Source organism: Mesoplodon mirus, assembly GCF_964341445.2.
Source record: "Mesoplodon mirus genome assembly, chromosome: 4".
NCBI classification, from domain to species: Eukaryota; Metazoa; Chordata; class Mammalia; order Artiodactyla; family Ziphiidae; genus Mesoplodon; species Mesoplodon mirus.
The window spans coordinates 67,434,344-67,462,050 of NC_138979.1; the positions used below are offsets into that span (position 1 = coordinate 67,434,344).

The 27,707-nt window shown below is 53.5% G+C and overlaps 1 protein-coding gene across 2 annotated transcripts; it reads left to right on the forward strand.

Moving 5' to 3' along the window:
* Positions 1-5,051: 5,051 nt before the first annotated feature.
* On the forward strand, positions 5,052-26,474 carry CIB2 (calcium and integrin binding family member 2). Of its 2 annotated transcripts, XM_082618094.1 has the most exons (6): positions 5,057-5,314; positions 12,569-12,603; positions 20,609-20,720; positions 22,926-23,073; positions 25,197-25,392; positions 25,826-26,474. In XM_082618094.1, exons 1-6 carry the CDS (start codon positions 5,264-5,266, stop codon positions 25,845-25,847), a joined length of 564 nt encoding a protein of 187 aa, XP_082474220.1. In that variant the 5' UTR covers positions 5,057-5,263; the 3' UTR covers positions 25,848-26,474. The 2 variants fall into 2 exon arrangements, with proteins under 2 accessions (XP_082474219.1, XP_082474220.1); XM_082618093.1 differs by having other exon boundaries at positions 5,052-5,314; positions 25,197-26,474.
* The last annotated feature ends 1,233 nt before the right edge of the window (positions 26,475-27,707 follow it).

Below are 27,707 nucleotides of genomic sequence, written 5' to 3' on the forward strand. Positions count from 1 at the left end.
GAAGCCTGCGCACCGCAATGAAGAGTAGTCCCCACTCCCTGCAACTGGAGAGAACCCGTGCGCAGCAACCAGGACCCAATGCAGCCAAAAAAATAATTAATTAATTAATTAAAAAAGAAAAGTTACTTATAAGTATTTTTTTAAAAAGTCTGGCTTATTAGAAGACAGCTGCATTCTCATATCTGATTCTTCCTTCAACCTGTGGCAATACTACACATGTAACTTCTGGAAAACTCTCCTCTGTGCTTGGGAGAAAATGAGAGTGAAAAACGAAAATAATGTCCTAGTATTATTATGAAAACAATAATAGTGCTGACCTCACAGACCCTCTGAAAAGGTCCCAGGGACCACACTTTGAGAGCCGCTCCCGTGGAGGCATCAGGGACTTTACCCAGAAGCCACACTCCAGAGGCACTTCCACAAGTGCTTCAATTGTCTTAATGCCATTTCAGCAGAGGGTCTGCTCATTAGCAAACTGATGGCCAAAATAATTGTCCATTAGTCAAACAGGCAGTGTTCCAGATGTGCGATGTGCTGTCCATGTGCCTCTGCTCTTGCACCACAAGGCATAAGAATCTAGTGAGCTCCAATGGGCTCTAGGTCTTAGGAATCCGTCTGGTCTGGGGTTCAAGCTGCTGAGTAAGGATGCCATCGCTTGACCCTGAATTGAAGCTTGTTCCTCAAATATTGTTGCTTCTGCCTTGGACTTAATCTTTTCAAGAAGGAAGTTTTTTGGAACACCCAGGACATATATCTGGGCCTTCATTGAGCTCACAGAGGAGGTCATATAACTCGAGGACATGCTTGCTAATCAGTGATGGTCCGTGGCACAGAATTCAGGCTAAAACTGGCTTGCATTGCCTCAGCGCCCCCTGCTAGTAGCAAGGTACGCTCATCTACCACTCATTACTGGAGATTACTGAGATCTACAGCAACACTGAACCCAGTTGCAATGAACTGGCTTAGTCGTGTCATGATGTAGTCTACCACAGTAATCCAGGAGAGAGGTAAGGGGGACTTGGACCACAAGATAGTGATAGAGTGCTACAGAGTGGTTGGATTCTAGACATAACAGGCTGTGCTAATGAACCAAGTGTGGAGTGTGAGGAAAAGAGGGCAATCGAGGATGCCTCCAAGGATTTTAAAGGCACTTGAAAGGATGGATGGGGCAGCCTGCAGGACAAACAGGTTTGTGGGGGAGACTGACCCCTCCCTCCCTCAACAGGACAGTCACCATCAGGTTGGGGTCTCATTCTAGGCCGTCCGGGAACTTCCCACATCCAGAGTAGCTTCTGGGGAAGGGTCTAGAACAGGTCAAAAGAGGTGGTTCATGAAGGGAGAAGGTGCGTTCATTCTGTTTGCTCTGTATGAAAGGGCTTGGTCAGAAATTCCCTGGTGGTCCAGTGGTTAGGACTCTGTGCTTCCACTGCAGGGGGGAACAGGTTCAATCCCTGGTCCAGGAACTAAGAGTCTGCATGCCGTGCAATGCGGCCACAAAAAAAAAGAAGAAAGGGCTTGGTCACTCAGTCCTCCAGGAGGAAAATCTATTCCAAGTCAGAACATTTGGGGAGCTACTTGAATCAATGTGTAAACAGGTCCAGAAAATGTATTCTTTTAAAGAATGTTGATTCAGTATTTACTAAGACCTTGTCATAGAGCCTGGGGATAGAACCAAATAAAATGTGGTGCCAGCCCTCCTGAATCTTAGTATTCAAGAGGAAATAATTTCCCTCCTTCACAAAAGATAGCCCCAGGCTATGTATTCGGGCTTCCCTGGTGGCACAGTGGTTGATAGTCTGCCTGCCAATGCAGGGGACGCGGGTTCGTGCCCCGGTCTGGGAAGATCCCACATGCCGTGGAGTGGCTGGGCCCGTGAGCCATGGCCGCTGAGCCTGTGCTCCACAGGGGAGAGGCCACAACAGTGAGAGGCCCGAGTAACGCAAAAAAAAAAAAAAAAAAAGATAGCCCCAGGCTATGTATTCATTCATCCACCAAATATTCATGAAGAATCTACTATAGTAAAGTGCTGGAGATGCAGGAAAGTTACAAGACAAGCTGTTCAGTGCTAGAATATAGGCCAGATTTAAAAAGGGGTTGTGAGGTGTCTTGTGTGTATGAGATGAGGTTGACCAAGGTACAGCTCACAGAATATAAACAGCAGCTATGTCAGGGGAGCGGCCAAGATAAGTGCTCTCTAAGCAAAGATAAGACTTCAGGAGGAATGAGGTTTAAATTGCCCCTAAGATAGAGAAGACTCAGATGAGCCAAGATAGCTAGCAGGTCCTACTAGGAGGTGGTGTGAAGCTGATATAAAGTTAGAGGTAGGTTAGCAAAAGATTTGAGTGTAGGACCAGAGAGTGACTCACTGGGCACATGGGGCTGCTAGAAGGAAGATTTACTATAGATGTTCCCGCCCAGGCTTTGGGCCCAGAGCACCTTATCTCTGCCATCAAGATCCATTTAGATTCTAAGTCCTAGACTAACAACTTGCACATCAGTGACATTTCAACACAAAGAATAGCTAGTCAATGAGGAAGGACCTTGAAAAGAAGGAAAGAAATCAATGTTTTATTATATTTACTGACCCTTTATCTCCTATCAAGTTTACTCCTTGGGCATTTTGTAGTATTTATCCCCCCTGTTTTTCTTCCAAATTTTGCAAAGTGCCAGGAATCCCCAAACTACCCCTTGTTGCTACCTTCTGATGTTACATCATTTACAAAGACTGCAACTGCCTAGGAGTTGGCCCCCTTTAAACAGCAGTAACCGTATGTTCCCCTGCCCCTAGACAGTGTGATCAAGACAGCCAGGACCCAGATTTAAGTCACCAGCTGCATGCCCTTGGGCAAGTCACCTTTTCTGAGATTATTTCTTCATCTGTGAAATGGGATAATAACGCCAAACTCTACAGACTTAAGAGGTGTTCATAGAATAATCATATTCAGTAAATGTAAAGCAACCAACAATCCTGGGCGCCGAGTAGGTAATCAATGCTTCTTTCTTCTCCCTCGGTCCACTCTCCCCTCAACAAACACATACTCTTGTCTTTTTCACACCCAACAGCTGGAAGCAGCAAAAGCATGATTTGGAATCAGAGAAGGAGGTGAGAGTCACGCTTTGCCCCTTCCCAGCTGGATGGCATTGGACAGGTCACTTTGCATCTCTGAGCTGGGAATTTCTTATCTGTAACTTGTAAATTGTATGCCATGCCCCTCCTCACAGCATTGTTGTAATAGCTCAAGAGAGAGAGGGCCTCACCCTCTTAAGGCAATGGCAATAGCTATCACAAAGGATTTGTTAAGGGAATACTCTAGCCAGGTTGGTTGCTTCTATTTATCACCTGTGAGAGGAGGGACTCCCAGAACTGAAAATACGGTCCTCTTTGTAGAAGTTCTGGCTTTTCTGCCAGGAATACCTGGAATGCAAATGAGTAGCATGTTAGCAACCGTAAAGGAATGTAACAGAGCAAGATATGAGTACACAGAATTCTGGCCAATTCATGGGCAATGGGGAATCTAAGATGTTTGTTAATAGTGATTGTGTGGTTTGGAGAAGGTTTCAGTTTCCCCAACTCTAATAATGGGAGAAAGACGAATTGCAGATGGAAAGAATCTTATAAAGGCCTGTCTCTGCTCTAAAATTCCACATTCTCTGAATCTGCTTCCTTTCCCACAGCTGTCCGCTATAAATGTCCAATATAAATGAAGGATGGTGAGGCGGTCTCTGAAGGCTTGTCAGCAATCCCCTGGGCTTCTGAATTGTTTCCTGCCCGTCTGATAGCAATTGATTATGCCTCTGATGACTCTTGCAATATCATCAGGGAGACTTGTCTGTTTAGCTGATGGCTGCTATTCTCACCAGAGGGTGGCAAAATAATGTCGGAAAACCCCAACCAGGAACCTCAGGTATAAAAGGAAAATGTAAAAACACCAGGGATCATCTGCCAAACTTGGACCCCTGCTCCTCTTGGAACCCCCAACCTTCAGCCGAAGCAACGATTCTCAAAGCGTGGTCCTGGGGCCAGCAGCATCAGCATCACCTGGGAACCTGTTGGCCCCCCACATTCTTGGCCACCCAGACTTAAACCGGAAGCTCTGGAGGTGGAGGCTACCAAGTGATTCTGATGCACTGCTCTCAGTGGTTAAAGAAACAAATCACCTATTTTAAAGCATAAAGTCTTGGTCTCCTCATCAGAGTCCAGGTGTGAGCTGAGCCAGTGCTGGAGTCCAGCTCAGGTTCTGCTACCTCCCAGCTATGGAACCCTGGGCAAGTTACTAAACCACTCTCAGTCTCAGTTTCTTCACCTGTAAAATGGAGATAATACCTATAGCATCAGCGGTCCTGGGGTGAGAAATAACAAAGGTGTGAGCTGGACCCTTCAAAGGTAGTTAGCAGTGGCTCCATTTGCTGCAATGGATGGCATCTGTTTAAAAGCCCCGCGAAACCTCCTGGCATTTGTCACAGTAAGTCTCTGGACACAGTAAGTCTTTTAAATCCTCTCAAGCCTCACGTATCCAAGGGCTCAAAGAAAGGCAAGCAAGTCCCGTCCTCCTCCCCGAGGGACCCAGAGGGTCTGAGATACTCTGACCAGGCCGTGGTCAAAGACCAGATCAGCCTCCCCGGGCCTGGCCCGGGAGGGGCCTTAGAGGGCATCTCGATTGACCCCCTGCTTTTCCGCGGAGGAACGGGGCCCAAGGTCGCGCGGTGAGACGCTGGCGGAGCTGGGCCCCAGGCTGGATCCCCGCACTCACAGTTCAGGGCTCTCCCCCTGCTCCTCACTGACGCCCAGCGCCCCAGCTCAAGGGGAGCCAAGATCACCCAGTCGCCCCCACTGCACCCCTCGAATGGATCTGCCCAGGCCCCGCACCCTCAGCCCCGCGCCATCTGGGCTCCCGGCGGCCGGAAGTTCCTGGGTCCGCCCAGCCGACGCGGTCGCGGGCGCCAGACGGGCCAGACAGCGCCTCCCGCGGCCAGGCCGCCCCCTGGCGGGCCCGGGGCGCTCGGCAGCTGGGAGCCGGGTGCCCGCCCTCTCCCCGCCGCGGGGCGGAGTCGCCACGCTTGGGGTCCGCTCCCCTCCTCCCAGGCTCCCGCCCCGCCCCCGCCGGGTGGGCTGCGGGGCGCGGCGCCTTGAGGCCGGGCGGCGGGTCCGGCGGCCGTCGGAAGCTGCCCGCCGAGGGGCTGAAGAGGGCCGCGGGCGTGGGGCTCCGGCGCCCGCTGATGGGAGGCGGCCTCCGGGAGAGCAAGCGACGGCGCCGCAGCCACCATGGGGAACAAGCAGACCATCTTCACCGAAGAGCAGCTGGACAACTACCAGGTGAGCCCGCCGCCCGGCCCCCGAAGCGTCGCCCCTCAGCTCCTCCTTTCTTTTTCCCGTCGCTTGCCGCGGCCTCCCGACAGCCGTTTCACCGGGTTCAAACCTTGCCTCTGCTTTCAGCTCGACGCTTGACCTTGGGCTGGTGACTTCTCCGAGCCTCAGTTTACCTACCCGAGGAATGAGAGCGCTTTCCACTTAAAAGATTCTCGCAGGCGTCCCTCGTTCCAGCTTCCCCCCTCCCCTCTCTCTCATTCAGACTTCTTGCTCTTGGCCCCAGGCTGGACCCGAACCCCTCCCCGACTACTCCTCCCATCGCCCACCTTGGCTCAGAGATGGAGTCCTTAAACGTAGGCTGGAGGGAGGACCCTCCCCCCCCCAAAACCTGGGAAGCAGCCCAGGAGAGTGAGTCTTTGTAAAGTAGAAATTAGCTGTTAGCTGGGTAGGGAGTGAAGTGCATCAGCACCCAAATGCCATTCTAGGTTGGGGTCTCTCCGTATGGCCCCAGTATGGAAATAATTGGAGCAAAAAGGCAAGTCAGGTACCAGTCTTACGTGGTCACCTCTCCAAGCTCCTTCAGGCCCCCAGCAGCCGCCCCCTTAGACCCTCCTGAGTCCCTCTGCCTCCAGAGTCAGGGAGCTGTCCAGATCAGATCCCAATACCCTCCCACTCATGTACAAACTTTTCTGTGGTTGCAGGATGGAGGAGCCCAGCCTCCTGGCTTGCCCAGAGCCCTGGCCAGCCTGCCCAGGCCCCTTCCCTGCCTTGCGCACTGCAGCTGCGCCAGAACTATCCGCGTTCCCTTGACACGCCGAGCTCTTTCCTCCCTCTCTTTGCCCGTGCTCGGGGATGCCGCTCCCCGGTCTCCAAATGATTTCACTTACCCTCCCAGGCCCAGCTCTGATGCTTCTTTCCTGACTCTGCCAGGCAGAGGGGGCTGGACTGTGTTGTGGCCTGTGTGGAGTGTGCTTGGGGGAGATGAACACCAGCAGGGTCTCCACAGCTGCCTGTTGCCTTCGTGAATATTTATTTTGGAATCGAGCTTGAAGTGTGGGTCCTCTGATGTGGGCGCAAATAAAATAAAGGCCCTTTTCCCCCTGGAAGTGCTGGTTGTCAATAACACTGCTTTCTCAGGGACTCACGTGGAGGTGCCTTCTGTGTACCCAGCGCTATAATGGAGGCTCTCTATGCATCAACTCATCTGATCATCACAGGGAGGTGGGTTATTTAGCCCCATTTTACAGTAGAGTAAACAAAGGCTGAAGAGGCATTCGGTACCCTGCACAGTGAAGGTCCACACAAGAATTTGAACTGTGAATCCAAGGCTCACTCCTTTTGGAGGCTGGGGGCTGTGTGTGCTGTATGTCCTCAAGGCCCTCACTGTCTGCCGAGACAGCTCCTCGCCTCCAGTGAAAGGCAGGCAGTGAGTGTGCTCGAGGGGAGGGCACTAGGGGGCAGTGGGAGACCTGGAGGGAAGGGGGTCTTTGCTTCGACTGGTAGGTTCAGAAATAATGCAGCGCTTGCAGACCCTTGAAAGATCAGTAGGATTTTGCCCATCAGGGCCCTGAAGGAGGCATTCCAGGCAGAGGGGACAGCTTGGGTAAAGACTTGGAGGTGGGTCCAGGCAAGCAGGTAGACCACGCTCAGAAGAGTAGCCTCGTGGGCATGGGGAGCCTGGGTTCCCACTCAGTCCGGCCTGGCATTGAGTTACCGTTCGGAGTCAGGCCCAGTGCTGGGTTCTGATCCTTTGCCAGAGGCTGGGCCTGGTGGGAGAAACGAGAGCTGTGAAACCTGAGAGCCCCACGTCTCCCTCCCTGAGACTCTCCAGCTGGCCAGGGCCAGCGAAGGCCAGCTGGGGGTGACCCCGAGTAACAGCCACCCCCTCCCCCCAACTGATCTCCAGGGTTTCCTGCCCTCTTCCCCAGTCCCCAGGTGCCAGTGATTCCCAAAGTTCAGATTTCTTCCCAGACCACTTCTCTGCCTTCCAGATCCAGCCCCTAGACCCCTCAAACAACCGAGAGCTCACCGCCTTCCCCAGGACCCTCCACTGCTCTTTGCTCTACTGTGGCCTATGTTTTCAGTCAAGAACAAGTCCTGTAACTCTCATCCTCTTTGGGGGCTCACCTGGGGATCCCATCCTCGATGTCCATAGCCAGGGCCCCGGGCGAGGCCTCTCAGTGTCGTGTAACGGAAAATGTACGTGCTGCCTCCCCACGCCACCCCGTTCTGCACCCTCCAGCCCCCCGCGTGCTGCTGCCACAACCTCTCAGTTTCTCACTCCATCCCCTTCTCACTCCTTCCCGTTTTCTTCCAACAGACACAATGTGCGTCACCAATGTAAAACAATTGTTTCTTTAAAAAGAATCTCTGGACCAAGAGTTGCATCGTATGTGTATTAACTAATCCCCCACTGTGGTGGGAGACCCTAGGGAGTTGTCCATATATAGGTCACGAATGCCTGGAGCAGAAGTACAGAGTCAAAGATGTGAAGGATCTTTCTAAAACATGGGTGTGACCCTCTCCTCTCCCAGGAATTCCACAGTGTCTTGGGATAATAGCCTGAGCGGAGTGCAGAGCAGACCTCACCCTGGCCTGGTCTGAGCTCAGCCAGCCTCCAGCCTCATTTTTAGCCCCTCCCCTGGCACCCCAAGTTCCAGGCACACTGAAGGGCTTCTAGCCAAGCATGGCCTCACCTCTGGCCTTGTTCTCCTGGCGCCCTCCCCTCACTTCTTCATCAGCGCCGTCTGGCCTATCTTTCTGTCTGTGCCAGGCCTCACCTCTTTTGGACAGGCCCCCTGATGCCCTCCCCCAATCCTTCTTGTGGCCACAGAATGGTTTATACCCAGTCATCACTGTCTGTTTCCCCTCCGTCCCACTTCCTGTGTGTCCCCTGCTCAGGCACAGAAGAGGCAGTGGAGAATGTTGTCTGAATGAATGAATACCTGTTAAAGCACGGCTCTAAGGAGGGGAAAGGACTCCAGGGATTCTGAAGTCCTGGGTTCAAGTCATGCCTGGGCCATAGATGCTGTAGGCCTTAGTAAGCCATTGTCCTCTTCTGGGTCTCAGTGTCCCCACCTCTAAAATGGGAATGATCACTAGCCCTGCTGTGCTCATGTCACAGGGCTCTTGCAGGGATCAGCTGAGCTGTGTGATGGTCAGCTGGACGGTGCTGAGGCTTGAGCTGGCAGAGCTGGATGGACAGTCCACTCCAGCTGGGACTGGCTATGGCTCGGCTCAGGACCACTGGCACAGGCAGACCAGGCATGTGGGAGATGGGAGGCAGGGAGGCTACCTGGACAAAGTACCCTTGAGTTGAGCTTTGGAGCATGGAAAGGATTGGACAAGCTGGACAAGGTGGGGAAGGCACTCCAGGTGGGAGAACAGGATGAATATAAGCTTAGAGGAGGAACTGTAGCCTTAACTGGCATAACATCTGAACTTCTGCTATAAAAGCCCAGCCTGCCCTGTCTTCTGCTGCCAGAGTCCTGAGGGCCCATCTCTCCTGGGCTAGGCCCCCTCCCTCCCTCCCACCCCTCATGACCCTAACTTGAGCTGGGACTCTTCCCTGAAGACCTATCCCTGTGAACTCTCAGGGACCAAGCAGTGACCGGACATTGGTTCTCAGTGGAGTATAGGGAAGAGTTCCTGCAGACCTATGGCTGTAGCTCCCTGGGCAGCTGAGTAGATGGAGGGGGGCAGGGTTTTTGTTTGGTGTCTTCAGGGTGGGAACAGACACAGAGCTGCGGGCTCTGAAGGGATGCCTTTGGGACATGGGGTACTGGGTGGAGCTGTTGCACAGAACAGGGTAAGCTGTGGCCTATAGGCTTCCTGCATCTTATCTCATTTGCTCCTCTCACTGCCCCTTTCCAAGAGGCAGTATCCCCATCTTACGGATGTGGAAACTGAGGTTCCAACAGGAGACTGAACTTGCCTAAGGGTGCAAAGCAAGACGAGAATTTGCATCTGACTACTAAACCTTTTCCTCTGCCACGCTGCCGGGCTACTCAGAGCCCTGAGAAGCTTTTAAGGCACCTGCCATGTTCCTCCCCTATGAGCTGCCTCCCTGGGTTGAGTTGCAGGGAAGTAAGTCAGCAGAAGGAAAAGCAAAACATCAGTCGACGAGCAGGTTCATGGTAGCTTTATTGGTAATGTTGAAAACCTAGAAATGGCTGTGGCTAAATGTTCAGAAAGATGAGAAAGTTTAGGTTAAGCAGGGCCAATGCCTTCAGTGAGATATTCCCCAGCCAGTGAAATGATGTTAACTGCTGTGGAAGGTTTATATGGAAAAGTCTGGCCATTCATTCCACCAGTCTCTATTGAGCATGCACCATGTACCAGATATGGGAATACACAGTGGAAGCAGGACGTGGAGTGGTTGGTGTACGATGGTGCTGGGTGGACTGTGGCTGTGTTTCCACTCAGTGGGCAGTGGTCAAGAAGCACATAGGGGGCTTCCCTGGTGGCGCAGTGGTTAAGAATCTGCCTGCCAATGCAGCGGACACGGGTTCAAGCCCTGACGCAGGAAGATCCCACATGCTGCGGAGCAACGAAGCCCATGCGCCACAACTACTGAGCCTGCGCTCTAGAGCTCATGTGCCACAACTACTGAGCCCACGTGCCACAACTACTGAAGCCCACACACCTAGAGCCCGTGCTTCGCAACAAGAGAAGCCACTGCAGTGAGAAGCCTGCGCACCGCAACAAAGAGTAGCCCCCACATGCCGCAACCAGAGAAAGCCCCTGCACAGCAACAAAGACCCAATGCAGCCAAAAATAAAATTATTTATTTATTTATTTATTTATTTATTTTTTAAAAAGCACATAGGCCTGAGTTCCAGCCCAGCCCAGATCTGCGTGTGCAATTTAGGGCAAGCTGTTCAACTTTGTTGAACCTTGGTTTTCCCATCTATAAAATGGGGAGGTAATGCCTGCCCCCCCACCCCCACCCCCGCCCATAGGCTAGTGATGAGGATTAAACAAAATTGGATATTCAGAGCCCCCACGGACCAGCCCATGGTAATTATGGACTGGTTGTGGTGTGGTTCTCAGGCTGGGCTGCACATTGCAATCACCTGATGGCTCTGAAAACTGCTGATGCCTGGATCCACCCTCAGGGATTCTGATATAATTGATCTGGGGTCCATTGGTGGTGATGGGAGGGGACACAGGGAGTTTAAACAGCTCCCCAGGTGATTCTGCTCTAGAGCAGAGGCCCTCACACTTTAGCAAGCATCAGCATCTCTAGAAGGACTTTTTAAAATGCAGATTGCTGGGCCTCATCCCCAGAGTTTCTGATTGTAGTTCTGGAGAGAAGCCTGAGAATCTAAAGTTCCACTAAGTCCCCAGGTGATGGCGATGCTGCTGGTCTAGGAACCACACCTTGAGGACCACTGATGTGGACAGATGTAAGTAGTTGTGATAAGGGACTGGAGTCATGTGAGAAGCTTTCACATTTAATGCCAATAAAACCCTCAGGTCAGGACCCATATACTTCCTTTCCAACCCAGGGGATAGGAGAGAGGAGAGAAGAGAGGGGAGGGGGAAGAGGATAGGCCAGGGGGAAAGAGAGCAGAAGCCAGGACCTCTCCCCATCCCGTTATGCCAACACCCCCACCATGCTGGTTGGAAGCGCTCTCGCCCTCTCGCTGGCAGCTTCAGGCCGTAGAACCAGCTGTGGGACTGAGAGAGGTCTGTGCCTGGAAGGCCCAGCTGGGCGGCCTTTGCTGCCTGCTCCAGGTTTCTGGGGTTTGCTGAGAAATCAGCCCACACGGTCTTCAGCCCGTCTGAGTCTTAGGCCTGTGGGGCATGGAGTTCTTTGCCCATTCTGGGTGGGGAGGGGGCACTGCTTCCCCAGCCTGAGCCTCTCCGGCCCCCTACAGAGGAGCTATCACCGAAAGCAAAGTCTAGCCCCCCAGGAGAAGCCCCTCTGTTTCCAAGAAGGGCCAGACTATGCGGGTCCTTAGTCTAACTCCCACCGAGCAGCAGGTAGCTCAGGACAGACTTGTGGGGCTAACTGGGGCCTGGAAATTGCCACCAACTCTCCCCTCTTCGGCTCTCCTTCAGGCGCCCACTGGAAACCCTAGATATGCATCCTGTGGGCCTGCTTTCTTGGGTCCTCCTCAATGTGCAGTGCAATTGCCCTGGGGCCAGGGTCTCCAGGTCTCATCCAGTGCGAGCCGGGCTGTCTGCAAGCCTGTACCGTGGCCATTAGTCCCTCGTCGGAGCCAGCTCTGGTCAGCATACCTCCCCAGGAGGCCCCACCAGCTCTGGGCTCTGGGCTCCCTTGTGCTTCAACAGTAGGCCAAGGTGGAGGGGCCAAACGGCAGGGGAGGAGCACAAAAGCCCTTTACGGTTGGGCATTTTATGAAGTGCTGGGTCCTTTTCACCCCCATACTTCCCACAAGGCCTGGCATAGTAGCATCATCACCAGGCAGGCAGAGCTGTGGACAGAGGCGTGACTGTAGGAGGTGGGTTATCCAGACAAAGGCAGGATCCCCAAGATGAGTTTATAATCTGGGTGAACTCAGGATCCGAGTGCTGCCCCAACCCTGAGTCATGCCTACCTGGGGGTCCCCAGCAGCCTCCACCCTGGCCTCCGTCCAGATGCTGCCAGTTCCTCCCTGCCCACCTTCCTCCCCCGCCTCTCCTCCTCGGCCCCTTCTTTCCCTGCACCCCAGCCTCTTCACTGCCTTCTCCAACCTCATCTATTCCTGTGGCTTCAGATACCAGTTAGATGCTGGTGCTTCCCCAGTCTTTGTGCCTGGAACTCTCAGCCTCTGACCACGGGGCTGCTGCCTGCGACCACTCAGGACACACACCACCCATGACTCCACGAGGCGCCATTCTTAGGGGCTGCAGCATGGACCGTGCCCCCTGCCTCTGGGCAATGCGGTGACCCTGTCAGTCCTCACTCTTGTTTTGTCTCCCGAGTTGTCTCCCACCCACTTCCCCCCGGGTGTCCCACAGGGTATCTCCTAGCCCCTCAAATCAATGGCATCCATCTCTGAACTCTCCACCTGCCTCCCAAATGCCCTCCCCTACGCATGCCTCCCAGCCCCCCACACCACGCACTCACTTCCCTGGCTCAGGTCAAAAGCTTCAGAAGGCAGCTTCTGGACCCACTAGACTGCTCCCCGCAGTGGGCTGGGGCAGGGAGGGGTGGTAGTGACTCTGCTGCCCCCAGTCCAGAGCTGGCTGTTCCTGTGTGGCTCCGAGGGAGGAAGGACAACCAACTAAATGTGCGTTTTCCTTCCACAGGACTGCACCTTCTTCAATAAGAAGGACATCCTCAAGTAAGTGTGGCTCTTGTTCACCCCTCTGGAGCTGGGGCAGGGGCAGGGGTGGGGCCGGGGACCCCGGGGCGGAGGCAGGGGGTTGGGGGGTGCTGCACCGGCTGAGGACTAGCTTTTCCACCCCCATCAGCAGCCGAGCGCAGGCTGCTGTGGGAACTCGAGACGTCCCACCCCCGGCTCACATCCTTCTGCCAAGAATCGAACGTCTGCTTACTGCATGCCAGGCTCCGTGGTGGGCGGTTTCAGGAACATTCTCATTTAATCCTCACTGTGCCCTTGTAACAGGAGAATCCTTTTATCCTCACTTTACAGGTGGGGCTTAGCAACTTGGCCAAAGTCGCCCAGCCAGGGACTGAAGACTTGGCCTCTGACTCCAGGGTCCTCGTTATTTCATTGCACCCTGGGACCTGTCAGACTAAGGGGGGACCCTGTCTGTTAGACTAGGGATCCCTAAGAGCCTTCTGGCTCTGATGTCCTGCCACTCCTGGGAGGTCCTAAAGGCAGGGGCATGGCAGGCAGTGCCACCACCGCCCCTGAGCTGTCCACCAGGGGTCTCTTCCCTTTCTTTGGGGGTGGGGTGGGCCTAGACCGGAGAAATGAAGGGGGTTGGCAGACTCAGAGCCCCAGGACCAGATGGTGAGCAGGACTCACAGAATGCCAGGAAACCTGGCCCCACAGGCCTTGCCAGGCCCCCCTCTCTGGGCTATCAGGTGGCACTAAAAGCCAGCAAGGTCTCAGGATCACTTTCGCTGGAGGTCGATGGGCAGGCTGGGGCTAGAGCCTGTTACACTTCCCAAGGGAGCTATGGTCTGTCACTGCCATGACCACTCTGCTCAGATGGTGTCCCTCAGTCCTTCCTTTCTGCCCAGGCTGCTCTTCCAGCCTGTCTCCTGGGTGGGCAGGGATGCCCACTCCTACCACCTAGGAGAAGCAGGGTGAGGGGCAAAGCCCCCAGGCCTTGGCATCAGCAGACCTGGGCTCTACTTCCCGGCTCTGACCTTGGACAAGCTTTGAGCCTCGCTGAGCCTCTGTTTCTTTTATAAAACGGGGATAATGATACCTCCCCCGTTGCTGAGAGGCAGGAACGCCAGGGTGTGGTGTTTGATAAATTGAATTTGGTCTGTAGCTTGAGTGAGGTGTGGGGTGCGTTTCGCATTTGGACAGATGGTCCTCAGAACTGTAGTAACACAGCGGTCACCCCAGCATGCCCGAGGCACCTCTTACCTTTCAGAGTTCTTGGCCCAAATCCTCGTTGAAGCCTCACCACGTTTGGCCTCTGTAACAGGGAGCTCCCTCCACCCTGACTTCCCACCTTTGTAGACGCCGGGCCCAGACTGCTTGTCCTGGGAGGCCCACCACCATTTCTGTTCTGGCAGCAAAAGCTTGTCCCCAGGCCTTGGCACTGGATGCCCCGCTGCCTTTCTCATCTTCCCGCTGCATTCCTGCATGTCCTTCAAGACCCACTCCAGGGTCATCTACTCTGTGAGCCCCCAACTCCCTGTCCCCCAGCTCTCACACAGCCTCTTTTGCAGCCTTTTAGGGGCTCTGTGGGCTCATGGCTCAGGTGCCCAGCTCCCTCCGGACTTGCAGTCAGGCAGGACACAGGCTCCCCATGCCTGGCACTGGGCACGGCACCAGTAAGCGCTTGAAGAGTGTGTGGGTGAAGGGTGGGTAGGGTTGGCCAAGGGGAGAACATTGCAGGCTAGGAGCAGTGGGGTCAAGGGCACAGACCTGCTTCACCCTGCCCCATCCCCAGTTGCCCATGGGGGAGGAGAGTGGTTCAAAGGCCAGGCCAGAAATTGGATTCAACCTGAGGGGCCTTTGAGGGTGACCCTGGTCTCTTGGCAAATGATCAGCCCCGGGCAGGTGGGTGGTCTGAGCAGGGGTAGGGGGTCTCCTGGCTCCCCACAGCCCTGGCCTGCCCAGCTCTGGATCCTTCAGTGCCGGCCTCTGTAGTTCATCCCAGGCCTGGAGTCCACAAAGGGGGGAAAGGACCCCTTCTGGCAGCTGGACACGCTTTCTGAGTCCCCCGCTGCCTGCTCTGTCACTGGTTCCTTCAGGCTCCACCTCTGTGTTAACACTCAGTGGGCACCAGAGCCGGTGCTTTTTCTGCAGAGTGGTCATGTGGGGAGGGGGAGGGGGTAAAGCCCCACTGGGAGCAGGGGCCCTGGGATCTGGTCCCCACTGTGTAGCACCTGCCATGTCTCAGTTGCCACCTCTGCAGCATGAGGATGACAGTGCCCCCTGGGGCTGTTTTTCCACAGACTTCAGTGGCTGGGAGGGCAGGGGTGACAGTGTTGTTCAGCACAACACAGGCTGCTTGGAGTTTTGTTGCCCACCCGCCCACCCTCAGGAAGGGTCGTGAGGCCAGGCCGCCTGTGGGATTACATGTCCCTGGGGGACCAGGCGTGGCCTCGATGGCTCGACTCTAGTTTCAGCCCCCTCGATTTTCTCCAACCTTCTCTCTGGGCCCCAGCAAGAGCCAGTGTGACTGATCACCCCTGCCAGGGGAGCCCTCTCCACACTGTTCACATCTCAGGTCCAGGCGGGACGACCGAGGCCCTGAGCCCAGAGAGGGCCAGGAGCGAGGACCCGGCCGGCAACACAGAGCAGGTCAATGGCAGAGCTAGGCCCGAGGCCCAGGGCCCTCCTCCCAGGGGCCTTCCAGCACTGTTACCCCACCCCCACCCGGATGGTTTTCTGGGTGGGCTGCACCCTGAGAACTGACCAGATGGCGAGGAGGAAACGTGAGCAGCAGGTTCTTCTTTACAGCTTGGGGCCCAGCTCTCTGGTAGCCTTGGGTGAGTGATACTGAGTCACAGATACCCGTCTGGGCAGTTTTCCCCTCCCCTCCCCCGCTCCCCTCCTTCCTCTGTACTCACATACACACACACAAACCCGCGTGGATCCAGTTGCTCCCCAGGGCACAGCTCTTCCAGCCCGACGCTGAGCCTGAGTGGGCAGCCCCCCATTCAGCCACCTTCTTTGCTATAGGTAACTCCCCTGCCCCCAGTTAGCCTATGCTCCTAAGCACAGAGAGGCCCAGCTAGCACCCCGGGGTGTTTGCCTATTTGTTACTTTATCATCTATTTTATTTTCTCAACCATTTAAAAACTCTGTGTAATCTATTTTAATTACTTTTAATTTTTTATTTCACCTGTGATACATGATGACTGTAGAAAAATTAGAAAATAAAGCCAGTCAAAAGAGAAAAAAATTGTCTGTAATCCTGCCACCCAGAAATAATGGCTATTAATCTTTCGGTATTTCTAACCTCTGGGTAAATAATGTTTAAATATTTTCCCTTTGTGTGTGTTTATCGGAAATTTGGATCAGGTTCTGTAATTTGCTTTAAATTGCTTTTCCTTAGGCAACTTGTAAAAATAGATAGGATAAAAAATGATCTCACCACCTCTTCATTTGGTTGGACATTTAGATTTTCAGCTTTTCACCATTATAATTAGCACTGCAGTGCACATCCTTGGGACACCGTGACGTATAGCCCTCACGTCTGGGATTATTTCCTTAGAATACATTTCTAACAGAGATTTCTGGCCCAAAAGCCCTGGGCGTTTTTAAGGCTTTTGATTTTTATTGCTAAATTGCCCTCCAGCAGCCATGCATGAGTCTCCATTTCCCTACTTCCTCAATCACACTGGCTGTTACATCTCTTTTGTCTTCTGTCCCCAAATCGTTTATTGACTATCCCAAGGGTCTCAAACTCAGCTGTCTGTGGGGGCCAACATGCACTGCAAATAAATGAAGCCGTGTAACCCGACGGGAATGTTTTAGGACAAAATGTTTTAGGACAGAAATTGCTGTTCCTGAGCCCCAGCTGGTTGTGGCCTTGGGGAAATCCAGGTTTTTCATGTAAAATTGTTTAATTTGTAAATGTTGGCAGCTAAGTTTTAAATCATTATTTTACATGAAAGCTAGACATGAATGTGGACCACCAACCAGTCTGTGACTTCCAGAAGAATCCATCTTCTCCCCGCTGATTTCAAATGCTGTTTGTCTTGGACTAATTCTCATTTATATTTGGGTCTGCCTCTTCTACACCAATGTCTATTCCATATGGTTTTACTTAAATAGCTTTAAACTACGTTTTAACATCTGACGGGACAAACGTCTCCCCGGTGACTCTTTTTTCAGGGTTTTTCCCCCACTCTCCAATGTTTATTCTTCCAAACAAACTTTTGAATCAGGTTGGCAAGATCTCAAATAAATCTTTTGCAGATTTCAATAAAGAGTGTATTCATCTTACAGGAGAATGAAGAGAAGATTGCCATCATTACAGTAGTAAGCCTTTCCAATCAGGAAAGTTATCTAACTCCCTAAATATTTTACATCCTTTGGTAAAGCTTCATGGTTTTCTTTGTGCACATTTCATATTTATTTTATACTTCGTTGTTTGGGGGTTTTTGGAGGGGGATTTTGTGTTGTGAATTAGATCGTCTGTTATATAATATTTTTGAATAGGTGAACGCTGGTAGAAAAACTATTGTGTAGAAGAGCTACTGAGCTCTTTCTCATTCAAATAGTTTTTGGGGTTTTTTTTACTAACTTTTTTTTTTTGGCTGTGCTGCGTAGCATGTGGTATCCTAGTTCCCCAACCAGGGATCGGACCTGTGCCCCCTGCAGTGGAAGCACGGAGTCCAAACCACTGGACTGCCAGGGAAGTCCTCATTCAAATAGTTTTTAAACTGATTATTTTTGGTTTTCCAGCAAATAATAATTTGCATCCTCCTTTCCGATATTTAGATATACTATTTTATTTTTCTGACTAATTACATTGACTAGCACTCATGGGGGAAATGTTATATAATGATGGTGACGGTAGGAATCCCACTTTTATGGGAATGTCTGTAGTACTTTTATCATTTAAGTATAATGTTAGGTGTTGATTTCAGGTAGAGAGTATCCTTTTGTTTATGTTTGAATAAGGATTTTAAGTTTTTTGTTGAAAAATTAATATATACCTTAAGAATACTTTTTATTTTTATTAATAAATACTCTAAAAACTCAGTTCAGAAGTAGGTAAAGTAATAAGTGAAAGTTGGCCTTCTCTTATCACTCCTCTCCACTCCTGCCTCACAGAGACCATCAGTGTAAACACGTGGTGTACACTTTTCAGATATTTTTCTGTGTACATACAACCATCTAGTCATAAGTGCAGCTACCAAGTTGATCAAAATATTTTTTTTGCTGCCTATTAATGTGATTTATAGTCACAGATTTCCAAACATTGATCCATCCATGCATTCCTGGAATAAATCCTACTTGGTCCCAATGATTTACTCTTTCAAATGCTGTTGGACCTGATTTACTAATATGTTATTTTATAAGATATTTGCATCTGTATGTGTAAGTGCCATTGGTCCATTTTGGATGCTACCTACTAGGTTCTGGTAGCAGGGTTCTTATTAACTTCCTAGAATAAACTGGGAGGCTTTCACTTTTTTGCCCCATGCTCTGGAACAATTCAAGTAGCATAGGTATTGTTTCTGCCCCTGGAACTTATGATAGGACTAATATGTACATCTTTGTGAATTCAGTAGTGCCCTTTATTGGGAGGAGGGGTACAGGAATGCAGTTCTGTGACAGTTTTTGGAGTTTTTCCCAAAGGAATTCATCTTTCCAAATTCTCCTTGAGCTTTCCTTAAAAAACAAATTACAATATCACTATAGGCATAGAGTCAGAACACATCTCTGTCCCAGGGCAGAAGCTGGCCTTTGTACCCCAGAAGACACCTCCTCAATTCCACTAATACGCACAGGCCTTCTCCCAAATCCTCGCCCCTTGCAGGGAGCCCGTGACATGGCAGGCAAAACGCTAATAGCTACCAGTTGAGGCCAGGTGGTTTTAAATACTAACGCCATCCTTTTTAATCCTCACAAGTGTGAGGAGGGTAGGACAATCCTCATTTAACTGATAGGGAAATCTGTTCTCCAATGGGTTAACCCACTTGCCCAAGGCCACGCAGCTAGTGAGAGGTGTAGGCGGGGCTCCAACCTCAGTCTGACTCACGTCCCTGCTGCAGCCACCCCACAAAACTTCGAAGGTGTAAACACCTCAAACACCCCAACATCACATCCCAAATGTCAAAGTCAAGTGGGAAATGTAACCGTTGCAAATACTATGGTCCTGTCAAAAGCGCATGAAACCAGATGCATAAAGTGTGATATATAGTCCAGGTTCCATGTTTGGGGACAATATAAAAAAAGGGCAAATTTTTCCTCAATGCTGAAAGTAAGAGCAAAGAAAGTCCTTGAATGCCCCCTCATGGAGGGTCCCAGCTTGATCCTGTCACTCTGTTATCCACTGCCCCCCTTTGACCCAAAGGACAGGGTTTGGGTTTTCCCCTCCAGGTCTGTTTCCAAGCCTTGGAACTTCCTTGTGATTTCAGGCCCTTTTATAGGAGCATGTGACTGGCCAAGTGGGCTCATGGCATTTGCTTTGCGTTTACTGTACAGGTGCTCTGAACCAGGTGCTGATATGCTGGCCTGGGTGGCCTGACTTACAGGGAGGGCCTGGACCCACCGCTGTTGGCTCTGGAAGCTGGGGCAGACACTTAACCCCTTAGCCTCAGCTTCCTCACCGGAAAAACAGGGGTGGGGGGTACTAATAGCTACCTCTCGGGGTGATTAGGGATTAAACTGAGTAAAGCAGTGCACACGGGGTTAACCCAAAGCCCAGCACAGAGTGAGCATTTGCTAAACAGTGGCTGACATTTTGTGTGTGAGCTGGGCAAGCAGTGACCTGCTCCACTGGAGAGGGCTGGGCGGCAGGGCGACAAGAGTTGGGTGAACCCTGATGGGGGATTGGGTGGCTATGCTGAAGGGCCTGCTAAGGATGGGCCTAGGAGCATGTCACTGGGCCAGGCCACTTAGAAGAAGACCAGGGTTGATCCGGCCTTGGGGGTAGCAGGGAAGGTGGGCCCCGGAGATGTGGGGTCACCCCTCCATCCAGGCCCCAGCAGCCCTGGGCCTCATCACAGCCCCCCGTCAATACCCCTGACACCTGTCCCCCTGTCTGGCAGCACTTCCTGGACACAATTTCATCTGAACCTAATTTGTACCTGCCTGGGGTTAGGAGGGGAGGGCTGTTCTTCGGGATATCAGAGACCTGGACAACAGGACACAGGGCCGCAGAGGAATAATGGAGGAGGGGCTTGCAACTGAGACAGGGTCAGGATGTCTCACATCCTTGAGGGTCCATGCAGCATGTAGGTGGGCTTGTGTCCCAGGGCCCACCCGAGCAAGGTGGGAGGGTGAGAGGGAGCTGGGGACCTGGCACGTCAGCGAGGAGGGCCAGGCCCAGGGCTGTGGGCTCCATCCCGACCGCCCCCAGCTGGAGAGAGGTTGTGGATGGCCGTTCTCAGGGGCTTCACAGGATGTGAGGGCTTCTGGAAGCTCTTCCAGAGACCCAACCCTCAGGGCCTAGCCTGGGGGCAGGGGTAGCAAACTGGGCCAGGACTTCAGCGAGGTCAGGAGTGGGGAGCGGCAGGGGCAGCATGGGGAGGAGGGCTTAAGAGCCTCTGTTCTGTATTTCCGGTCCCGGGTTCCAGCCATGGTCCCTGAGACTTCCTAGTTGTGTGGTGTTAGACAAATCACTCTTTTAACCTCTTCAGGCCTCAGTTCGCTGAGCTGTAAGAGGTGACGTGCCTGGCACATAGAAGATTCTTAAGAGAGTCCAAAGAGGAAAAAAATAAGATCAGATGGCAAGCCCTTGTGGGTGGGGGGATGGGCAGTGGCAGCAGTGGCCGTGGTGTTGGTGGTCATGGGAATGGCCAGGACGCAATCTAGTCATCAGCATAGGGGTCTGGGCAGAACTTGCCTCCCTTACAAATCCCCCATCCTGTGGGCAGAGCAGATGGTCTCCCCAGGGCCCTGGCCAAAGTGGGTCTCCAGCGTGAGGGGCCAGGGTGCAGGCAGGGTGGCGCTAGGCCTCTGAGGGCCCGGGGACTGCATCCCCTCCAGCACTTTTTCTCTGCTTCCCTCGCAGGCTCCACGCGCGCTTCTATGAGCTGGCCCCCAACCTCGTCCCGATGGACTACAGGAAGAGCCCCATCGTCCACGTGCCCATGAGCCTCATCATCCAGATGCCGGAGCTCCGGGTACGTGAGAGGCTGCTGCTCGGCAGAGCCGGGGGGATCAGCTAGAGGAGGCCGGGCAGGGGGGCCGGGAGTTTGGGGAATATGCCCCTCTGGATGGGCAGGGCAGCAGGGGCACCCAGACCTGAGTTGAACCCCAGCTGTACCTCAGTTTCCTCATCTGCACCCTGTGAATAAATGAGCTACGTGTGTAAGTAAATGAGCTTACTCGGTAAGGGTGCCGTGATTGGTGCTGCCCTATAGTCTGCAGGGCTGTCGACCTGTGCTCACCTGCTTGCCCCTGTATTAAGTGGCCCGTCTGCTGTCCTGCTGTTTGTGTCTTCTTTTTTTTTTTTTTTGCGGTACGCGGGCCTCTCACTGTTATGGCCTCTCCCGTTGTGGAGCACAGGCTCCGGACGTGCAGGCTCAGTGGCCATGGCTCACGGGCCCAGCCGCTCCGCAGCATGTGGGATCTTCCCGGACCGGGGCACAAACCCGTGTCCCCTGCATCGGCAGGTGGACTCTCAACCACTGCGCCACCAGGGAAGCCCCTTGGCAGATCTTGTTTGTGTCTTCTTTTTAAGGTAATTTTTTTAGCCTCGTCCTCGCATGGCTGTTGTTTCTCATAGCAGGGTCATCCATAGCATCTCCTCTCACATTTTAACGTGCGCAGGAATCACCTAGGGATCTTGTCAAAATGCCGATTCAGGTTCAGCAGGTCTGGGGGTGGGTCCAAGATTCTAACAGGCTCCCAGGTGAGGCTGATGCTGTTGTCCTCAAACCATATATATCCTCGACATAAGAGTTTCATTTCCGAGTTCCTCACACATAAAATACTCCAACGGTAAGAAAGCATTTGGGTTTTCAGGGCACATTGCTGTGGGTCTTTTTTGCAAAGAGCCCCTTGCCAGACCTCAGGTGTGTGACTCTGGCGTCAGGGTGTCCACTTGGGGTCCACATGGTATCCACTTGGGGCCTGTATCCTGGTTATGACCTCAGTCCTGGGGGACAGTGAGCCAGAGGCTCAGCCCTGACAAGCGTCCAGCCTGGCCTAGAGAGGGGCTTGATTCCAGGCTCAGAGGATCACTAGAGGGTATGAAGCACTTCGGCAGGAACCATGGGATTGTCTCTCAGCCCCCCGTGCTGGCCTGAGCTGGGCACAGAGTGGTGTGGTCCAGTGCTGGCCCAGCTGGGGCGGAGGACTCCAGGAGAGGTGGGCCCTGAGTGAGTTGGGGTCAGAGGAAGGAGTCATTGGTATAATTCCCCACCTACCTGTGGGCTGGTCCCGGCCCAGTTCTCCCACCTCTGGGGCCCCACTTCTGCCCACTGTGATCTTGGTCTGAGCTGAGAGCTGCCCAGGCCCTGGGCTCTTGTTGTAATAGGGAAGAACCTTTTGTATTCTATTCCAAATTATTCACTAAAGGGATGTTTCCTCTAAGCTTAAATTATACATAATGGCCCATCTCTGGGAACCCTGCCTCCCAGGTATTGAGCGTTAAGCTAAAATACCTCTGTTTAGCTCACAGGAAACATCCTGACCAGGCCCACCTGTGGGGAAGGGAGGAAGAAATTAACACCTCCCCTCCGGAGGCTGATGGGAAACAGGAAGTGTTTGACTGAAACAGGAAGTGTTTGACTTTACTCCCTCCCCTTTTAGTATAAAAGAAACCTGAATTCTAACTCAGGCAAGATGGTTCTTTGGGGCAGGAGCCCACCATCTTCTCGGTTAGCTGGCTTTCCAAATAACATCACTGTTCCTTGCCCAAACAACTCGTTTCTCTATGTTTTGGCCTCTCGTGTGGTGAGCAGTACGAACGTGGACTCAGTAACATTGTCTTCCCTTGCATGTCAAGGCAGGAGCCTCCATGTACTCCCTGGGCAATAGGACTAATCCCTGCTCCTGCCTCAGAAGAGGTGATGCCTCCAGTGGGCACACCTTGGTTCTGCTGAGCCCTCCGTGCTGATCTGAACAATATAACAAGACATGATGCTTGCAGAGCTCTCACTGGTGCCAGGCTTTGTACCAACACCTTACATACTTTAACTTATTCAACCATCTCACAACCCAAGTAAGTAGGTGCAATTATTATCCCCATTTTACAGATGGGGAAACTGGGGCCCAGGGTGATTAGGTCACTCATTCAAGGTCACATAGGCCATAGCTGTCGGGCTCTGGGTTCCTCCCAGTGAACCTTCACCTATGGTGACTGCTGTGGTTGTTTTCTTCAGGAGAATCCCTTCAAGGAAAGGATTGTGGAGGCTTTTTCTGAGGATGGCGAGGGGAACCTCACCTTCAACGACTTTGTCGACATGTTTTCTGTGCTCTGTGAGTCGGCTCCTCGTGACCTCAAGGCAAACTACGCCTTCAAGATCTACGGTAACAAGGGCCTGGAGGAGGGGCTGTGATGCTGGGTGCGGGTGGTGGCATTCCATAGGCCATCTACGTACTGCTGGTTCCCACCGTGGGGATGCTGGGGACACCAAGAACACTCTGTAGAGTGCATGTCCAGCAGAGTGGCCAGTGGGGACAACTAGTGCATAAGAGACATCTGCAGGGTCCTGAGAGCAGAGGAGGGAGGGACCCACTCCACCTAGGGCAGGTGGTTAGCGTGAGGAGAATTCACATGTGGTGACATTTCAGCATGGCCTCGGAGGACAAGAGGAGACTTGTCAACAGGAGAATGGGGGTGGGCATACCTGGTAGAGGGAGCACCACAAAGCACAGGGCGTGGTGAGAAGATGGGGAGACGAATGTGGTGGGATGAGGGCGGTGTGATTCTGGAGAGCTAACTGGGGCTGGGCTGTGAGGAGCCAGCCAAGGAGTTTGGGGGCCACTGCAGGGTTTCAGGTGAGGCCAGGAAGCCCTGTGTTCTAGAAAGATCACTCGGCATCCTGGAGGAGCTAGACTGGCAGACGCCAGGGTTCTGGAGAGGAGGCCTCTGCTAGGTGGTGAGGCTGGGCTGAGAAGTAGGCTCCTAGGTACCCCCTCCCACCTCTGCAATTGCTGCCAGGGGTAGGGTGGCCTCATTTCACCCCAGCCCAGCCCAGGACCCACTGTCCCACTGGCCACCAGAGGGCGCCGAGTACCTGCGAAGCTTTTGGTTTCTCCTGTGGCGATAGGAGAGAACTTCATGCTGCAGAGCTCGTAGGCTCTGAGCCTGACAGCAGCTGGGGCTGGTGTCAAACCCTCAGACAGTGCTCAGATGGGAACTTTGAGGCCCAGGGAAGGTCCGTCCTGGACCAGAGGAGCCACAGACAAACCTCCTGTGCCCAGCATCTTTCATCAGCCAGGGGATCCCAAGGCAATGGGGCCCATTGGGCTGTTTTTTCATTTTGCAGTTGTCACGTTTATTTCAGGGGACTTTGGTCTACATATATCTCTGCACCCACATTGTGTTTGCACGTCAGAGGCATGGTACCAGCCTTGTCTACCCTTAACAAACTGTGCCCACAAGGTTCAAGTAAAAAGCTTCTCGAATTCCAACCATGATCCCCCTAATGTTGGACCCCATGGCATGGCTTCTGGGAAGGCTGTAGTCTGCCAGAGAGGGGAAGTGCAGGGCACACAGCCAAGCAGGTGTGGGGACAAGTGAAGGGAGAACCAGGGCTCCCCTACCACCCTGGACTGGCGGGTGGAATGGAGAAAGGCAACTGGGACCTGGGGTTTGGTGCTGGGGGTAACTGGGGCCTGACCTCTAGCAAGGATCACCCACTTCCTTGACCTTAGTTTCCCTGAAGAATGAATGGAGTCTGCTGGACAGATAAATGGGAAGGGCGCTCCAGACAGAAGAAATAGCACTTGCAAAGATCTGATAGTTGGGTTGAAAGGCAGTCAGAAGGGTGTTCGAGTTCCCTGTGATGAGCCTGTGTGTGGCTCGGCCCTCTGAGCATCTTGCTGAGCTGTGGACAGTGGTAGTGCCTTTTGCCGAGTAGACTCAAACCATGTTCCCTGCTCTTTCTTCACAAAAGCCAGCCACAGGGCCTCTCTCTGGGGGGGCTTCTGAGTCTTCTGACCTCCATGTCTGGCTTGGGACCAGAGGCAACATGGTGCAATTTAGAAAACATGGGTCTTAGCGTCGAACAGGCCCTGGTCAGCATCCCAGCTTCCCCTCCAACAGCCATCTGACCTTGATTCAGTCACTCAGCCTTGCCAGGTCTTGGTTTCCTTAGCTTTAGAGGGAACACAGGGTCCACCATGGGGCAAGGCCAGGAGAGCCGTTTAGCCTGGGCCCAAAGTTCCCAGGAGGCCTCAGATTTGGACGTTCGAAGCGTCTCAGACCAAGGCTGGGCTTGCCGTCATGGTGGGGTTTTGTGCAGATTGTGAATGCGGATTTGTTGAATGTGGTGTTAAGAGGTGCCTCGTGAGTGAGACCCCCTGGTCCCTGTCGGCTGAGGACAAGGATCCAGTGTCCCCAGAGTGTGCACAGAGGGGCCAGGGAGGTATCTGGTGTGACCAGCTCAGAGGAGAGTGGCCTGAGCGTCCCTGACACCACCCCACAGACTTCAACACCGACAACTTCATCTGCAAGGAGGACCTGGAGATGACGCTGGCCCGGCTCACCAAGTCAGAGCTGGACGAGGACGAGGTGGTGCTCGTGTGTGACAAGGTCATTGAGGAGGCCGATCTGGACGGCGATGGCAAGCTGGGCTTCTCCGACTTCGAGGACATGATCGCCAAGGCCCCCGACTTCCTCAGGTGCCTTCCCGAGGGGCTGGCATGGGCAGGGCGGGCCTGAATGGGGGCCGCAGCCAGGAGGCCCCGTGGGGCTGAGGCACTGTCACTGCCCCTGAGAGCAGTGGTCCCGGCAGGCCCTGTGTGGGCCGGGAGGCAGGTCACGTTCCAGGCCCAGCTGCCCTCAGGGTGTGACTGGGGAGTCCTCTGTCCCCAGCAGGGCCAGTCTCTGGTGAAGGATAGAGACTGGGGGCCCTTTGGTTATGTCAGGGGTTGGATGCCCTGGGCACAGCTGGTCCTCCAGGCCTTCCTTCCCTCATGCAGATTGTTTGCATCCTCCGCACCCTTCTGGAGGAACTGTCCAGGGTTAGGTGCGGGGCCTGGTTGGCTTTCTGCTGAGGACCTTTACCCACCCAGTCCAGAGCCTCTCAGCCCCTCTTGCTCTTTCTCTTTCCAGCACTTTCCACATCCGGATCTGAGGACAGTGCCGAGGTTGCAGGGGCAAGAAGCCGACCATCCAGCTCTGCTGCCTACACGAGTGTGACCTCCAGGCTCCTCAGGAGAGGAGCTGTGGCCTCTGGGGTTTACACCCATGCACATTTCCTTGGCCCTTTCAGCAAAAAATCCTTAACCAGGGAAGGGGGTATGTGAGGGGCAGGGCCTTTCCCAGCCCCCCTGTGGTCCCTCCACGGGCCTTCCCTCTCTCCCCCCAACCTTCCCCACACCCTGGTCCTCTCCCCATCAGAAATGGCCCTACTGGGAGGGGAAGACAGAACCCCTGACAGGGCAGGGGTGCTGACTTGTCCAAGTGCTGGGCAGGCACCCTGGTTGCCCAGGGCAAAGTGAAAAAAAAAGGACAAGGTTTAACGAGCTATGCAATCTTTCTCCAAAACCCACAGCTGGGCTACACCCGACCCCGCCTGTTCCTTCTCCCCTGACCCTTCCCAATGTGAAGCTGTGTGAACAGTGGGTCCAAGGGCTCTGTCCCTGTCTCTGTCCAGGACCTGAGCACCACCCCATCTTCTCTCCCCAATGACGTGGAATCCTCACTGGTGTGTGCTGTCCACAGATTTGTGAACTCCTGGTACAGTAAAACACTTTCATGTCCCCGTGTTCTCTGTGTCTGCCAAGGTTAAGAAATGTTCACTGGTCCCTTTTCTCCTTGAAATTCCACCATTAGCAATTCACGTCTCTAAGCATTGCCTTCCCACTTTAGGCACCAACTTTTATTTCAGTGCTTTAAGTCCTTGAGGGGAAGACACATCTGTGCCCCAAAGCTTCGAGTGACCACCATGAAGAGATGTTGGGTGAAAACCGTTTCCATTTCCCTCATAGTGATAGTCATTCCGGTGAAGATTTATGGAGTACGAACCATGTATCAGGTACAGGGTGACCAGATCACATAGGGATGGCCAGCAAGCGCCCACTGGCTGGCTCCAAAAACTGCCCAGCAGCGCCCAGGCTGACCCAGGCGGCCAGCCAGACTTGGGCCTGCCTTAGGAGGGGTGACCAACTGTACAGTCTTGAGCAGGCTGCTGATTTACTGTCAATCCCTACAACCCCCCCTGGGAGGTAGGGACTCTTAGAGCCCCATTTCTCAGAGGGAGACACTGCATAGCCAAGAGGCCGCTGTGGGTAGGTTTTCCCCACAAATGTGAACTGAGCCAACTCTGCCCAGGGAGGGGGCCCGAGGGGGGCTGCGGTGTTCTCTCTGTTGAGGGTTAGTTGCCTGGGGGCAGTGGGCAGGGGGCAGCAGCCCACTTGCTCACCCTTATGGAGGTGGGGACGCATGGGTGTGAGGGGGAGTGGAATCCCAAGGGAAGGGGACGGAGGAGCCAGGCTGACCTGAGAGAATGGCTGTAGTGAGAGGCCTGAGGGCCCCGTGTGGAGAGCTGATGCCTGGGCAAGGCCTAAGGGCCACCAGGTGGGGTCTGGGTCTCATGGGAGGAGTCTGAGAGCCACCCCTAAAGGCCAAGGCTGGCTGGAGGCAGAGGGCAGATGAGGGTGACCTGGTCAGATAGGGACGCCAGCAAGTACCCACTGGCTGGCTCCAGAAACGGACCAGCAATGCCCAGGCTGACTGACTGGCAGGTGGCTGCTCCTCTCCGGATCTCCATCTCCCCGATCTGCAGCAAAAAGGGTCAGACTAGGGTCTGCCCATCTTGCATTATGAGGCTGGGATGAAGGTGGGGGCAGAGAGGGGCTGAGGGGATGGTCCCTAGGAGCCCAGGTGCCCCAGGGTCAGAACCATCACCTCCGAGAACGGGGCTTTGCCGCTACTTCCTTGGTTTCTTGCCCCAACCCCCCTGGGGCAGGAGCAGGGATGTGGCCCTGGGCCC

Excerpts from the sequence above, each read along its gene's own strand:
- CIB2 (XM_082618093.1), top strand. The coding sequence starts at position 5,264 with ATGGGGAACAAGCAGACCATCTTCACCGAAGAGCAGCTGGACAACTAC. Across the intron at positions 12,604-20,608 it reads AATAAGAAGGACATCCTCAA|GCTCCACGCGCGCTTCTATG; the intron begins GTAAGTGTGGCT and ends CTTCCCTCGCAG. Across the intron at positions 23,074-25,196 it reads CTACGCCTTCAAGATCTACG|ACTTCAACACCGACAACTTC; the intron begins GTAACAAGGGCC and ends ACCACCCCACAG.